Raw genomic sequence first — 17,292 nt, 5'->3', positions numbered from 1 at the left:
ATTTGAACTCTGTTTTTAGCCTCATTGTAGCCTGTAGCTCTGACTGCCTCTCTCTGGACCACGCTCAGGTGTGTGCGCTTGTGTGGGACACCAGCGAAAGCACGTGAACACACATGAACACGGTGCCCAAGTCTCACGGTCTCGCACAAGCGCACACATGAGCACAGTGTAGATAATGGCTGAATTTTCATTTTGGGGTGCACTATCCCTTTAAGTATGAATCCCACTGATCGCAAATAAATAGGAAAAATTAAAACAAAAGTTTCAGGAAGATATCCTACACACTGGACCTTTAATGTTTTTTATTTAGGTGAATGCATTATTCCACAGAAAAGTCAGAAGAGTCTTTTGCAGATAAGATGAAAAGGGCCCCATGTCAACCTCTATGTACGCCACTGTTTCATTTTCCATCTCCCCTCACAATATTTATGTATTTGATGTGTGTATCATATTGTTGCTGCAGCTGATGTGAAGTTTAGTGTGGAGGGCTGGAGGGAGGCGGTGCTCCTGCAGGCAGCAGGCAGCAGGCAGCACCAGCAGCAGGGCTGGGCAGCAGCAGCAGTAGCAGCAGACCGCAGCGGAGCGGCAGAGACACATCCAGCAGGGAGGGGACACAGTCATACACGGAGGAGGAGGGACAGCCAGCCGGGCAGGACAAACACCACCCACAATACCGAGCCGCACTCGTCGTGACAGCGTCTGTCAACAGCGCGGAGACACCCGTGGGGACCGTTTTCTTCCACCTCATGTATTTATAGACACAGGTGAGCTTTAAACGCAGGCAGATTTGTGTTGTTGTTGGGGGAGCTGTCAGTGCGCACCCCGCCCGTGCAGCTAACTAGCGGATGATGCCTCCTCTCCCCTCGGCCTGGCTAGCTGCTCAGCCCCCTCCTCCGACAACCAACGGTTAAATTAGCCCGCTTTCCTTGAGCTCTAACGGTAACTAGCTGTTTGTTGGTTTCGCTGTAATCCGGTCGTTAAATTCAGAAGCTATGTAAAGCTAACAAGTAGCCTAAGCTTCTTATGCTGTTTGACTTGGGGCTTAGTGCCAGTGTTATTAGCTAACCATCTCTCATGCTAGCTTAGCAGGACTGCAGTGCTGGTGTCTGTCAGGACATGTAAGCAAAACTGCTTCATGGCTAGTTTTATAGCTGCTAATGTGTACTGTTGATAGACAGATAACTGTACATCCATTAGAGGCTAGTTACTGTCATGACAATAATATCAGAGGTTATTCTGTCCTGTGTAAACACATGTGGAGGGGTGTACATCCTGTCAAGCTAAGTCTTGTTTCATCTACCTCTGTTGTCTGTGACATCCTAGTTGAATGTGATTGAAGACCAACATGCTGCAGACACTTCTCCCACTGTTGGATCATCTGATTAAGAAAAAGCTGGACTCCTATTATATTAAAACAGTCAGTTGTATGATCCTGGATAGTGCTGATATAGCTGCAATATCTCAGAGGATCAGTCCATCTGGGTACCACCACCAGGTTACCTGACCAGGTGTAGCCTGAAGATAAATTTAACATGCAAACAAGAGTTTGTTGCAAATCATAACAGGCTACATGGTTGTCAGGTTGGACACCTTAGCAGTTTGAGAGGTGATGTGAGATTATCGTGATGGCCCACCAGCAGATACGTACATGAAATACAGTGGTTTTCAGGGTATATGATATTTATTTATTGTGCAAATTAAGAAAAAGCATGTTGGCTGATTCTGATTGTCCATTTTAAAGCTGGTATTGGCCAATATCGATGACCGATACTGTCAGCATGTTGACTGACTCCAATAGTTCATTTGAAAGCCATTATCGGCCGATGACATGCCAATATTATCGTGCATCCCTAATTTGGATGCTTAGTCTCTTCTGTTGTTTTTTCCTGGACATGAAAGCAAAACTAGTTTTGGAGCTGCTGATGTGTAATTATGGATAGATAGATTACTGTACATGCATTAGAGGCTGTTTACTACTTTTCATTTTGACTGCATTCAGTTCCACACGTGCATATTTAAGAGCTTTCCAGTCTAACCACAGTCCTCCAGTCATTGCCAGATCAGCTTCACTTAAAGGTCCAGTGTGCAGGATTAAGGGGGATATATTGGCAGAAATTAAATATAATATAATTAGTATGTTTTCTTCAGTGTATAATCAATTGAAAAGAAGAATCATTGTGTTTTCCTTACCTTACATTGGTCCTTGTTCAAGGAGTCCATCATGTACACTGCCATGTTTCTATAGTAGCCCAGAATGGACAAACTGAACGCTGGCTCTCGAAAGGGCAATTCGTGTTTTCGCATCGGCCACAACAGTGTCAGAAAAACACAGATTTGTAACATGAAACTGCTTCAGTCAGTGTTGTTGCCGGTTTGACTCACTAGAAGAGGAAGCGATCTCTGCGAATAATTCAGCTCTCAGTAAAAAACCTCCCGAATGTCTGGATCTTAAGCTATCACAGAAAAAGGTGCTTGTCACAGATGAGCCGGACTCGTGTGAAACTGGTCCTGGTGTTTTTACCTGTTATAATCACTGGGTTCATTTGTTTTGGAGAGGTAGAGCTTCTGCTAAAAACCTCCTGAACGATGAACACTGAAGGAATCCTGAATGGGAGTTCATGCTCGGCACATGGGAGAAGTTCCAGCTGTTTGCAATCTATAATCTTCCCCGCTAGATGCCACTAAATTCTACACACTGTTCCTTTAAACATCTGCATTTTAAAGGCCTTCTTCATGTGTAGTTTAATTAGTATTTTTGCTTCTTTGCCCTTGTTATTTGCAGCCCGTCGTCACCATGACAGCGGAGGAAACCATAAATGTGAAGGAGGTGGAGATCATCAAGGTGATCCTGGACTTTCTCAACTCCAGGAAGCTGCACATCAGCATGCTGGCCCTGGAGAAGGAGAGCGGCGTCATCAATGGGCTCTACTCAGACGACATGCTCTTTCTCAGGTAAATGAACTCAGGTGTGGTCTCAGGTTGCAGCTCCAGAAAGGTTCCTACTATAAGGCAGAAACAACGGGCAACTGTCCCAGTCATAATAAGTTTAGTGTTTCTGATAGTGTCCTTTTTCATTTGGGATACTGTAACACTGCACTGCTGTTGGAGAGGTGAGTGCTCCCTTGAAAGCCAGCCAACTGTGTGTGGTCTGTAATTCTACTCAGCCTGAGTCTTAAATACATTTTGATATTTCACCTAGTGTGAAATGTGTCTCACCTCGTCGTAGTACACCTTATTAAGAAAATACTACAGCAATTAGGGAGTCAGAGATTCTGGAAATGTTCAGTTATATACACTTACCTGGCCACTTTATTAGGAACACCTTGCTAGTACTGAGTTGGACCCCCCTTTGCCTTCAGAACTGCCTAAATTCTTGGTGGCATAGATTCAACAAGGTCAATTCTGTTTCAGGCAGTTGGTGCTTGATGGCCAATGGGACGAGGTCCTGCAGTTTATTCAGCCTTTGGAGTGCATGGATAAGTTTGACAGAAAAAGGTGAGTTCACTGTGTGTTGGTATGTTCAGGTTCATGCATCCTTCCTTGACGCTGGGGTAGCCTACAGCTGCTAAATTAGACACAAACAGCATCACCGCTTGCTTCTCTAAGTGTGACGTCTTCTAATATCAGCTGTCGTGTCCACAGGTTTCGTTACATCATCCTGAAGCAGAAGTTTCTGGAGGCTCTGTGTGTAAATAACGCCATGTCTGCAGAAGACGAGCCACAGCATGTGAGTCACTAAACGTTGTAAATGTACTAATAATCAGTGTTTTTATAGTGTTCTCTGAGCCTCCTAAGTGACAACACGGCCTTGAATTCTCATCCTGATGAATAGATTTTGTAACAGCGCTGCTTTGTCCTCCCAGTGACTGTCACCGGTTGTCATGGTAGTAAACAAGTCGGCTCAATCTCAAAGGCAAGACGAGAAGCAAACAGTGTTCAGCTCGTGTAGTTTGAAACTGTAAGCCTCACGATCTTTGACAGAGAGCAGGGAGGAGAAGGCAGGTTGCGTGTGTGTGTGTGCGCTCAGCAGTGGCTGCATTTGCATGCAAGGAGTGACGTGACTATTGGCCTCGCTGCGGTCAAGGATTTATCCGGATTAAGCTGTTTATGTGCGCCTCTGATACAACTTCATCGACTGGCCATGTTAGAGTAAACCATCATTATTTATCTGTTCACCTGTGATTTTCCTGCCCACAGAAGATTTGGTCAAAAGGCAAAAAAAGTGTGGCCATCTGCTGCCCCCTCTCTGTTTTTGTCACAGTGGAAAGAATGAATGACCCAGTAGCAACAGTAACAGCAAGAAATAGAAACTAGTATGGTTTTTCTCAACACAAAAATGTACTTGTATATTAAGATGTGCATAAATATGCACAAAAATCCAAATTGATTCAGGTGAAATCCAAAAGTAAGATGTTTTCTGCTCCACTGTCGTCAGTTTAATCTGTGGGAACAAGCAGGTTGCGTCTTGTTATAAGTATAAGTATTTGCTTTATGGGGTCGTAGCTCAGTAATGACATGTCAATCCAAAATCTTGTTACTGAATGACACATAAGAGATGACGATGTGGGATCAGAGGGGTTTAAAAATAGTAGCTGGAGAATGAAATTCACCCAGAGGCTTGTCAGCAGCTTTACCTGGACATGACTGAATGTTTCTCTGTGGTGCAGAAATGTCCCCAAAACAAATGCATAATGACCTAAGTCTTTAACAGGGGGTCCACAACCTCTAGGGGGTCCTCAGAGTTACTGCAGGGGGGCCACCAAATTTTAGTAATTTAATTTATGTTTTGATTTAAGATTCTTCACACACAATATGAATCCAAGATAATATTAGTAACATCTAACTAGTTTTATGTACAACTCATTTTATACAATATATGTAGTAGAGGGTCCCTGCTCCATCTCTCATGTAGCTAAGGGGTTGTGAAAAATGCTGAAGACCCCTGCAGAGCTAGGTTGTAGACGGCCTTAAAGGTGAGGAGTAAGATTATGCAGGGGTCTTCAGCATTTTTCACGACCCCTCAGGTCTTCCTCTTCCATCCACCTCACTGTCCCGCCAGCCCGCCCGACCACCATGGGGTGTTAGAGCCTTCAGCCACTCTGTCCCCCGACCTCTGGGCCTCCCTCCCACCGGACATTCGTAGCATCAACTGTCTTTCCACATGCAAATCCCGCCTCAAACTCATCTCTTTCAAAGAGCCTATTCAGTCTGACTCACTATGTATTTGTTGTTATGTTACTACTGTTTTATTATTTAGTTATTTCTTTGATGTTACTTTATTCCTCACCTTGTTGACCTTTTTAATCTGCTGTTATTTTCTCTATCTTTGCCTGTAAGGTTAGGTGACCTTGAGTGTCATGAGAGACGCCCATAAATACAATGTATTATTATTATTATTTATATTGACGTTGATCATCTTGGCCATCTTGTCATCAATGCTTGCAGAAGCTAGACGACTCAGAATCAAATCTAGGTGTTTGTATGATTACAAACACAGATGCCAGTGTACTTATCTGTTGTGTTGCATCAGTTGTATGTGGGCTAAATGTTGTGTTGGTTATTTATGGGGTTTTTTTTTTTGTCTCTTTCTTATCATTATTATTCGGAAGAGGAGGCCCAGGGAATCGGAAGGCTCTCCTAAGAGGCTCATTTTTGTTTTGTAAAGAGGCCCATGTTCGGCCCCATGATCATATAAAAGGTTGTTTAATAAATATATACACACAACTGGGGGATAAATGACAACAAAAACCACAATCAACAATAAAAAAAAACATCAGTATCGGCACTGGCTATCGGCCAAATTGTTATAACCATCGCTAACAGTCCAGAATTCCACAATCAGTGCATCCCTGATAATAAATTATCAAACACATCAGTAGATCTGACACACAGTCAGTTTTATTCACACATGCTTATATTCAGATCTCTTCTTTTCTATTCATGCCCTAGCTGTGGGCCAGATGTCCCACGGCAGAGCTCTGAATGCAGCTCGTGACACTGTGCCAGAGCCATCGTGTCCTATTAACTGGATTAGCTCAGACTTCTTTGGACATCTGTGGACATCAGTGCGTTGGTGTGCTGATGGGTGTGTACTGGCTGCTGTGATATGGCATTGATTGTGTGCTGGCAGCAACTTTACGGGGTGGTGCAGGATAAAATTTGAGGAATAACCCCAAAGCTTTGTCCTCTTTTTTCTGGATAATTTTGTCTTGTGCATGTTTTTATTGAAGCTGCTGTTTTGTTTTTCGGTCTCATGACATTTAAGAGTCAGCTGTGCCTCCGGTGTGCTGCTGGAGACAAAACTCTCTTTAAAAGTACCGTGTTTTTCTACCTCTGCTGCACAGGGAGAAACTTCTACGCAGTCATCTATGAAAATCTGAAACATATTTCATGTTTTTTTTGTTTTTTTTTTGTAGTTGGAGTTCACGATGCAGGAAGCAGTTAAGTGTCTCCATGCCCTGGAGGAGTTCTGTCCCTCTAAAGATGACTACAGCAAACTGTGTCTGCTCCTCACACTGCCTCGCCTCACAAACCACGCAGAGTTCAAGGCAAGTTATATAAAATATGTCTGTTTTTTTGCAGCATGCTGAGACTGTGCACGTGTATGCTGATCTCTTATTTCTCTGCTGCTGTCCTGCAGGATTGGAACCCGAGCACGGCCAGGGTGCAGTGTTTCGAGGAGGCCTGCACCATGGTAGCGGAGTTCATCCCTGCCGACAGGAAGCTGAGCGAGGCTGGATTCAAGGCCAGCAGGGATCGACTCTTCCAGCTGATGCTCAAAGGAGTCCTCTATGAGTGCTGCGTGGAGTTCTGCCAGGTCTGAACCACTAGAACCAAACATAAACACTGAGGTCTGAACCAGTTTACAGAAGGGTTGGTGTCATGTTTGCAGACGATTAAAGGGACAGTTCACCCTCTTCCTCTACCTGTAGTGTTGTTTATCAGTCTAAATTGTTTTGGTGTTAATTGCGGAGTGTTGGAGACATCTGTAATTTGTTGGATGTCTTTGTGCAGAGCAAGGCGACAGGCGAGGAGATCACAGAAAGCGAGGTCCTCCTGGGTGTCGACATGCTGTGTGGTAACGGCTGCGACGACCTGGACCTGTCCCTGCTCTCCTGGATGCAGAACCTCTCCCACACCGTTTTCTCCTGCGCCTTTGAGCAGAAGCAGCTCAACATCCACGTGGACCGCTTGGTCAAGCCCGCAAAGACCGGCTACGCTGACCTCCTCACCCCGCTCATCAGCAAACTATCTCCATACCCTTCCTCCCCGCTGCGGCGCCCCCAGTCCGCCGATACCTACATGTCACGCTCCTTGAACCCGGCGTTGGACGGGTTGTCTTACGGGCTGTCCGGCCAGGATAAGAGAGCAAGTGGCGGGGAGGTAGTGCCGGGTAAAGGGGTCTCTCCCATGTCCCACTCGTTTGCCAACTTCCACTACCCTGGAGCAGGAGGGCAGAGCCTGAGCAGGAGTCTCATGATGGAGAGCTCTGACTGCCACAGCATCTTTGAGGAATCCCCTGAGACGTGAGTGGCCTTTTTTTGTTTCAGCATCGAGGTTTTTTACAGATGCCATCCCTTATCTACTGCTCTAATAATCTGTTGCTCTGGTGTGTTTTCTCTTTAAAGGTCGAGGACAGACACACCTGTGGATAAGATGATGAGTTCAGGTGGCACTCCGAACCTGCGTCCTGCCTCAGCTCCGGGCGAGGACGCACCATCCGATGGTTCTGTTGACAGGAACGAGGTGAGCATTGCTGACCTTTTTAACTTGTTAGTTTTATGTCACACATCACTGAACAAGCACTTGATTTAATTACGTCCTTGCATTGTTTTGTTTTTTTTCATCAATGGGTGTTGCCTTCACTGAGGTTCTATATATAGGCCAGTTCCCATTAATTGTTTTCAGTTTGTGTCTGAGTCATTGTCCTCCGGCAAGTCTGCTTTACAGTCTAGTCACTGACAAGGCTGACGTGGCTGCTTAGAGTGATAGGCTCAGGCCCATTTAGCTCAGAGGTCCTCTGCCTGGATGAGAGATGTTTGTGGTGAATGCTTTTATTATGTCCCACCACTTTATGTACACGTCAGAAATGGCTGTGTACAGATTGTTCACACATTCATTTAAAGAATAGACAGAGGAAACCTTTTCAAACAGTCAGGCGTGTCTCTCTGGGGAGGTGACGCAAAGAGGACAGCTGCATGCTGGTGTTGGAGGAAGGTAGTTATTGTGCTGTAGCCCGGGCTACTGATAAATCACAATTCAGACTCCTTCTCTGAGTCATAACTCACATCTGAACAGGCAAACATGATGCACATATTTTTGATTCAGTGTGAATTACACTTTGCACGGATATCATCATCTCTGATGTCAAGGCTCAAAATGCTTTTCTCTGTGTACATGAAATTACATGCATTTGTCCTTCTTTGTCAAAAGCAATCCAACATCTACTGCTGCAAAATGTTCTTTTTTTTTTTTATGAGCGTTCAAATATGAAGAAAATCATCACTGTGTTTTAAAGTAATTTGGCCTGACATTCCTTTTCATATCCTTAAAAATTGTACAGTATAAAAATTTCAAATTTTACGTAGTCATGGTCAGGGTCTTCCTGAACAGGATTACAGTAAAAATTTCTGCAAACCTCTGAAGGAAAACATTTATTCTTGTAGTTTATGAGAATTTAAAAATGAGGACATTTTCATTGTGTTCCAGTATAATTTAATTTGACTTTCCCTGAACTGTAAAACTACTTAATCATTTTTATGGTCATAGGAACAGTTTGAGCAGAATGTGGAAACTGTTTTTATCATCTTAGGACTTCTTCTCTGACATCGCATATTCAGTCCAAGTACCGGTACCTTAACAGCAGTAATAGATCCAAATCCAAATCCAAGCGGCGGCTGGCTTGAGTTGGTTTTACTCAGTGCTACTGTGTTGTTCCTGTCTTGTCTCTGTCAGTGTGTCCTCTTTTTGTGCCACAACGTTATTAATTTGTTTTTCGCTGCGTCAGAAAAATGGACGTGTGGCATGATAGAGTGTGAAAATTGTTAATTGCATAAGTCTCACGATCACTGCGTGGGAGATGGCAGCCCTGCACGACGTATTTTCTGTACCAAGTTACGTGCAACTGTGGATGTAGAGCTGAGAATTATGTGTACAGATCAAGTTTTACGTGCACTACTGTGCCTATGCATGTGGTATTTTAAGCCCTGGGTGTTAATTGCAAACAAAAGTTCATAATCTGCTAAGAAATTATAGAACTCAGAGTCATCACGTTTTTAAGTTTTCTTCATTAACAAAGTAGTAATATTGCACCAGGTACAAGATGATGAGATATATAGATAATCTAAATAGATTTAGAGCAACTTGCTGCATACATTTCTATATTAATAATGAATGATTGTGGTCGTTTGTTTTAAGTATCCAGTCTGTAACAAAGGAGACTGACAGGGCAGAAACAGAAAAGGAAGCCCAGGTGGATTTAGTTCTAGGTCAGCAGAGACACGTGGCTGAAGCACCCAGGAGCTTAACCACAAGAATGAGTCATTCTTGCCCTCCTGTTGCTTGTAAACACAGAGTTAACACAGTATCCATTTCTGTCTGTCTCATGCCTTCTATTCTGGTCCCCTTGTGCAGCGCCGTGTGAAGTTGGTGCTTTGTACTGCCTTCCCCGTCACCCTAGAGACACACAGAGTCCAGAACCAGAAGCAGACTTTGGGGCCTCTGTGATCTCGCCGTCACACTCCTCCTACCCATTCTTTCTTGTTTTCCTCTCTGCCCCTCCATCCGTTTTCAAGAGCGGGCGCAGCGCCAGTGTGTCTCTCCCCTCCTGAAACATACAGTAAATCTGTTCCCACCAGATTGTCAGGATAGGAAGGAGAGAACAGAGAGGGGAAGTGACCTGTCCTCAGCTATCAGTCTCACCCTCCTTCCTCCTCTAATACCTGAGCTGACAGAAGAACAGGGCGGAGTAGGGTTCATCTCATCACAATGCTGGCTTTGAATCGTGTTGATAGGAGTTGGCAGTGGCCGTCTTCGGATGTTAATGTGCTTCACTGTGTGAGAATACTGTTTTGTATGTGTTATGTTTAATTTGTGTAGAAAATTTTGTTTTTCTTGCACGCCTCTACAGGGAAAAACTGTTCACAAACTCTCACACAACTCATGCAGTATAATCCAAGTCTCATTTATTCAGTCGTATGCTCAGCACTTCCCAAACACATGTATTTCTGCTAAAACCTTACTATTTAAAACACTTTTGCCGAAACAGTCTCACGCCTGGAGGAGTAGCACAGCTGGATATATAAATCGATATAAACGGTGTTGTCTAAATCTATATCATGCTTGAAAATATATCGATGTATTGTACACAGTCATTATATCGCCGAGCCCAATTCCATGTATATTTTCTCTAATGGTATCATGTTCGATCCTCAGCTTCGAGACTCAACAGAGAAGTACGAGGAGTTCTATCGGCAGCGCCTCCGCGTGCAGCAGCACCTGGAGCAGAAGCAGCAGCAGAGGCAAATGTACCAGCAGATGCTGCTGGAGGGAGGAGTCCAGCAGGAGCCCCCGCCCAGCGACATGCAGCACAGCCTCACAGAGAAGTTCCTCAACAGGTACAGACGGCAGAGATGTCTAAAATGTTCCCCTGTCAGACAGGTATTGCACGTCTCTAACATCTGTTAGAAGTCATATGGCAAACTTCAGTCTGTCGGTGCAGCTCGCCTGAGTTGAGCTTGTTAATTACAGCATGGCTTTTAATATCGTGGAACAATAGAGGAGCAGCTGTCAGACATGGAGAGGTAGACATGTTAAGGCCCTGATAATGATGAGCCCCATGTGGCTTCTCCTAGTATGACACACACACACCTCCCCCAAAACCCGCCTCCGTCCACACTGCACCATCTGTGGTGATCAGCTGCATCACGTCACGTGGGACCATCATCTCGTGTTTATTACTTAGACACAATTAGATTCAGACTCCACTCAAAAATAGCATCTAAACATGTATGGTGCCAACAGAAACATGCTCCCAAACCACCACAGGAGTATATTTAGTGTCGAGTCTGAGACAGAAACGACATGGAAATTTGTTCATTTTTGCTTTTTCAGCATGATTTGATTTGTCCCGTGAGAGTTCCTCCTTTTCCCCAGCCTCTCCCTGTCTCTGTATCCTCTGCATTATTCACAAGGGTGGCCGTGCATAATTACATCATTACTTCAGTTTTCTTTTATCTGCTGCCCTTTGTAGTTTAAAGGGACAGTTCACCCCAAAATCAAAAATACATATTCCTCCTCTTACCTGTAGTGCTGTTTATCAGTCTAGATTTTTTTGGTGTGAGTTGGCTAGTGTTGGAGATATCAGCCGTAGAGATGTCTGCCATCTTTTGAATATAATGGAACTAGATGGCACTTGGCCTGTGGCGCATTTGGAAAAATTCAACAGCAGTGTTTCTTTCTATAACTCATGACCCAGTTACTCAAGATAATCCACAGACCTTGTTGAGAGCAGTTTCATGTAGGAACTATTTTCTCTCTACTGAACTACAGCCACCAGTTGAAAGGCCAAAAGTAAGACAGATTTGTAGACACAGTTCATGAGTATGTGTGTTCTTTAGGTCCATCCAGAAGCTGGAGGAGCTCAATGTGGGGATGGAGAATTTAGGGGGGGACATGAAGTCTCTGACCCAGCAATGCAATGGCAATGGGAACCCGCCCACCTCTGAGGACAATAACAACCCTCCATCTGCGACCCCGGAGAAAACCCTAGGGGGAGGGGTGCTCAGCAGCACCCCACAACGCACCGTGGGGGGCCGCCCCGTCCAGCCTCCAAATGAGTCCCCTGTCATCGCCCAGAGGTACTGTGGATATCACTTTTTTTGTTTTTATACCGGAGTTTGTTGCAGGATTGAATTTGATGATTTGCGGTATTTGTTTTTTGGCAGTGAGCAGAAACTAAAAGGAAGTCAACCAGGTGACTCTCCAGGCTCCTTGTCCCGAAGTAAAGAGGTAGGTATGCACACAAGTAACAACGACTTGTTCATTTTCCCTCATGTTAGCTGATATTACTATAACAGAACAACGGTTTTATGGCACTTTGTAAAATTCTCAGATCTGATTTTAAAATTGTTTTCCTCACAGCACAAGACAAAACAGTGAAATGCTAATTTCTCATTTGACTAAGCAGATTATAACATGATTATATCCTGATGTCACGCTGGCATCATGACAGTATAAATATCATAGAGTAGAGAAGATCAAAGTAGATTACACTGCTAATTACATGTAATCTGTGCACTGACATGTTTTCATATGTGGGTCTGTTTACAGGGTGACAAGTCTAAAAGCCTGTTTGTGCCAGTGCATTCTCTGGAAGACACTCAGGCTATCCGAGCTGTCGCCTTTCACCCGTCCGGATCGCTCTACGCTGTGGGATCCAACTCCAAAACTCTACGTGTCTGTGCTTATCCAGAAACACTGGACCCAAGGTAACATGGACAGTCACCTCAAGAACTTTGAGAAACAATTGTCCGTTGGCTTTTCTTCTTATCAAGAGAAAGACCCTGCATCCTGTTCTTGTTGTTCCCATCAGTCACATTGACTCGAACACATGGAAAATAGAGTCCAGGTTGAAAAGCACTGAAGATACCATGTAAAACAAATGATGAACACGATGAGGTTTGCTCATCTTCTCTTCTACCATTTGTCACTTCTCTCCTTTCTTTTTCCTTCTCTCCTCAGTGGTTCAAGTCCAACAAAGCCGCCAGTTGTCCGCTTCAAACGAAACAAACACCACAAAGGGTCCATCTACTGCGTGGCCTGGAGCCACTGTGGGCAGCTGCTGGCCACAGGCTCCAACGACAAATATGTCAAAGTTTTACCTTTCAGTGCGGAGACGTGCAACGCCACAGGTACAGGCAGTGGGATATTTCCTTGCTAAAATGAGGGCACGTGTCTGTTAGTATCAGCATCTCACTAGCAGTCTACTTTTTGTTTGTCTCTCTGTGCCATTAGGCCCAGACCTGGAGTTCAGCATGCATGACGGCACCATCAGAGACCTGGCCTTCATGGAGGGTCCCGAAAGTGGAGGAGCCATCTTGATAAGCGCCGGAGCTGGAGACTGTAACATCTACACTACTGACTGTCAGAGAGGACAGGGTCTGCATGCCCTCAGTGGACACACAGGTGCACTGACTGTCTCATTCACCCGTCCATCTGTCTGTCTGAGCTCAGAACATGAAGTGGAGAGAGAAAGATCGCAACTAACGTGTGTGACGTGTGATTTTTGTGTCACTTTTCAGGTCACATCCTGTCTCTGTATACGTGGGGAGGCTGGATGATTGCTTCTGGCTCTCAAGACAAGACGGTGCGTTTCTGGGACCTCAGGGTGCCCAGCTGTGTCCGAGTGGTGGGAACTGCTTTCCATGGCTCAGGTATGACTCACTTCCTGTGTGTTACAGGTTTCACCTCCATCTTTGGATCAAACAACTCCACCAAATGTTGAAATCTTCCATAATAGGTGCTGATGCTCTCCATAGGAAAATACTGATTCTCCCAGTTAGTGCAGGAGGATTTTACTGGTAATCATGTACTGGTTTACACAGCTACACCCCATTTTCTATTTACTCCACAGGCAGTCCTGTTGCCTCAGTAGCAGTAGATCCTAGTGGCCGTCTCCTAGCAACAGGACAGGAGGACAGCGCATGCATGCTGTATGACATCAGAGGAGGACGAATCGTCCAGGTGTATCGGCCGCACTCCAGTGATGTGCGATCCGTCAGGTTCTCCCCTGGAGCGCACTACCTGCTCACCGGCTCCTACGACACAAAGGTCATAGTCACCAACCTCCAAGGTACGTCTCATCTCATCTGCTGACGTATCAAAGCAGCTACAAGGTTATAGAACAGCCTTGATTCAACACTGACGCCTCTATGTGACCGATAAAAGCAAACGAGACCATTAGCGAGAAGATTTAGACTATCTTCCCTCAGTGTGTAACGTCTATAAAAATAAGAATGATGGAAAGTGGAGTCTGTTTAAAGGTGGAGTCCGCAGTTCTGTAGAAAGATTATCAATACGCTGTGGAGTTCAGCACTTTATTTAACGTGTGCCAGATTTATTGTCCCTTTCACTCCCACTGCCTTTTTCTTTACACATACACGGCGGTGTTTCCCCTCAGGGCTTTTCCATCCGCTGACATTAAAGTATTTATAGATCTGCTGTCATGTCGGCCACATGGGAACAATCCAGGACAAATTCTGACTATTCTGTTTTTCAGATGTGAAACATGTGTCATGGTTTTGAATCCGCTTTTCTGAGCTCCATTCCCTGTGTGTGTTTCCAGGTGACCTGACCAAGCAGTTGCCTCAGACCGTGGTGGGAGAGCACGGCGACAAGGTGATCCAGTGTCGATGGCACACAAATGACCTGTCCTTCCTCTCGTCCTCTGCTGACCGCACTGTCACACTCTGGACTCACAACCCATAACACACACACACACACACACACACACAGAACCAGTCAAAATCTAACAGCCTGTTTACACCTGGTATTAACGTTCATTTCAGTCATCTGAACACAAGTGGACAGCCGAGACACATCGCCACTTAAACCTGTGTGTGTATATGCGCCTGCAGCTGACCACTTGTGTTAGATTTCGTTACTGCCTACGTCACGTACGCTGGAACAGGGGTAGGCAAGCTGCAGCTATTTAGTCCCTCTCTTGCGCCGTGCTTTTGACAAATTATATGTAAAATAATATCGGCTTATTTTTAACATTTCATTTATCATTGTCGTCGACCTAAAGTGATGCACATATTCTCCAGTGGTAAAAACGTGTACCCTATACACCAAGGAAAAAAGGGTCTTAACATTTCGTCACCAAAAATGTGTGTCACATGTCTATGGCCTTGTTCCTTTTTCCTCTAAATTTTGCCAATACTGGCTAGTCTTGTTTCGCCCTAGCTAAGTCTCGTAGGAAAATAGAGAAATTAATAGTGCATGGACAGATTTGTTTGCTTTCACAGCCAATGCTACAAAGTTAAAGTACCAAGCAATCATCAACAGATCACTGCAGAGTAGCCTTCTAAGCTAAAACATATTAATGAATGCTCACTTAGACCTATTAGTAATGTTGATAGACTGATTTAGACTAGAATAGGCTGGGTTTTTTTGTTTTATTTTGACCAAAAATGTCTCTTTTGATATTTAAGGTTGCCAACCCCTGCGCTAGAAGGTTTAAGGGCCCTGCACACGGGTATTACATCCACACTAGCTGCTCGCTAGTCATGTTAGAGGATGTGTCGGTACAGCTGGAGATATCACTGGCAAAATGATGCACAGTCACACAACACTTAGTCCTGCACTGATGGAGTAATCTTTGTCAGGGACGCATCAGGACACAATAGCATTTACACTACAATAGACGTGGTCAAATGCGTCCCAAGTTTTGTTCTGGAGTTCGTTCACACTTATATTAGGTGCTGTCCACTTGTAATCTGATCACGCTGTTAATACCAGTTGTAAAGTGGCTCTTAAAGACACATTCCCTCTAAAGCAGTGGTTCCCAACTGGTCCAGCCACGGGGTCCAGATTTCTCCTTAGTCATTAGTTCAAGGTCCACACAGTTTAATATATTCAATGTCATATTTGCGCTTGGCCATGTCGTTGAGCTAGTTTGCTGTCTCTGTCAAGTAGCTGTCCGTTAGTCACTCACTCTGCAGCAGGAAACGGCACTTCAAACTAAAAGCTCTGTGCTGGAAATTCACTATACGTCAAAATAAAGTGTATTTTAATAAACTTGCGGTCCATTAAGAACAGACCTGAGACCCACTTTTGGACCGCGACCCACCAGTTTGGAACCACTGCTCTAAAACAGCACAGCTCCTCCTGCACTATCAACACCGTCACACCCTCTCAACACACTTATAGCTCGAAAACACCCACACACATACACACACATACACCGACACACGAGCAGGTGAATGAGCCTTTCGCTCCTGTCTGTAGGAAACCAAAATGGATACAAACCTGTGACACATCAGAAGCACACGTTGCATGTTGTCTCCTTTTTTTCTTTTACATCACTCACATTGTATTTGTCATGCCGATTGTCGTCACCTTGAGGGTCAAACAGCGGGATCATTCATTATTCTCACTGTCACTCCATCCTACATCTTCACTTGTTACACACGAGTCAGTTGCTGCATGTCCTTTTCACTGAGGAGTTGTTGAGGTTAGACAGGACAGAGTGCTTTGTTCATGATGGTGCCTTTCTTGAGTTTCCATAGCAAAAATGTAAAAAAAAAAAAAAAAAAAAAAACAAAGACAAAAAAAAGATAATATGGTCATTTTTCAAGATCAGATTTTGTTAAGCCATCTTGGAAAGTCCGACATTCCTTCTTCTTTTGCATATCATTTTCTTACAGCTGGTGTAATGCTGCTATTGTTTGAGGAAACGAGTTGAATCTCTGGTGTAAAATGTTTTCTCAGTGTGTCAGTAGTGAGCTTTTTCCCCTATCAGGAGGCTGAATCTGTGGAGGTCATACTATCTGTTGATCAGTCAGCTGTTGCTTCCCTGTGGGATGTGCTGATGTCTAATGTTACCGTATCCACTGCATCGCTACAACTCAAAAATGTGTAAAAATAATTAGCTTGTGCATTCGTTTTGAAAATTTGAAATCAGTGTTTTTTGCGCTGAAGCTGTTACAGTGTCTTGCGATGGCTTGCTTGCAATGGAAGATCGTTACTATGTCAGCATCAAAGGGAAAATGTGATTTGTGGTTGAGCGCCCCAGCATTCAGTTTAGGAGTTGTAAGTGTTCAAAAGCTTTGGTTTGTCTACTGCTGTAACACTATAACAACAGTAGGTGGCAGTCTTTGCCCATAGCAAAGGTCTAACCATATGCACAATGAAATCTGAATGGACGCACGGGTGTTTTGATATTCATTTAGAACCAGTATTCGGGGCATATGCATCCTTTTCTTGTATTTTACATGCGCACTTTGTCTTTTAACATCGTCTTCTGATATTAATTTACTTACAAAGATGCATATTTTACGTTAATGTATAGTATATATTGTTTTAACAAATAAGGCCAAACTAATACGTACATAGATGTATTTATTTCAGTTGTGTTAATGTATGTACAGTTATTAGTATGTTTTTGAAATGCTAGTGGCTCTTGTATTAAGCCTTTCTAATTCTTGTTTTTAAAAGTGACTTAAATTAATTCAAGCTAACTCAAGTCTGACTGCTGGTACGTTCAATAAAGTGTCTTTTACACAAGCTGGG

General features: G+C 44.1%; 1 protein-coding gene across 1 annotated transcript; it reads left to right on the top strand.

The window, feature by feature from the left end:
* Positions 1-495: 495 nt before the first annotated feature.
* Positions 496-17,286, top strand: wdr47a (WD repeat domain 47a). The gene is made up of 17 exons (XM_049597720.1): positions 496-764; positions 2,783-2,952; positions 3,412-3,495; positions 3,643-3,727; positions 6,417-6,548; positions 6,641-6,817; positions 7,015-7,526; positions 7,629-7,746; positions 10,435-10,616; positions 11,619-11,858; positions 11,946-12,009; positions 12,331-12,488; positions 12,742-12,911; positions 13,015-13,185; positions 13,302-13,433; positions 13,634-13,852; positions 14,345-17,286. The coding sequence occupies exons 2-17, from the start codon at positions 2,795-2,797 to the stop codon at positions 14,485-14,487; spliced, it is 2,745 nt and encodes a 914-aa protein (XP_049453677.1). The 5' UTR covers positions 496-764; positions 2,783-2,794; the 3' UTR covers positions 14,488-17,286.
* Positions 17,287-17,292: the final 6 nt, after the last annotated feature.

Source organism: Epinephelus fuscoguttatus, linkage group LG15 (genome assembly GCF_011397635.1).
Source record: "Epinephelus fuscoguttatus linkage group LG15, E.fuscoguttatus.final_Chr_v1".
Taxonomy (NCBI): domain Eukaryota; kingdom Metazoa; phylum Chordata; class Actinopteri; order Perciformes; family Serranidae; genus Epinephelus; species Epinephelus fuscoguttatus.
The sequence above is the reverse complement of the archived record's forward strand: the minus strand, read 5'-3'. Positions and strand labels throughout refer to the sequence as shown.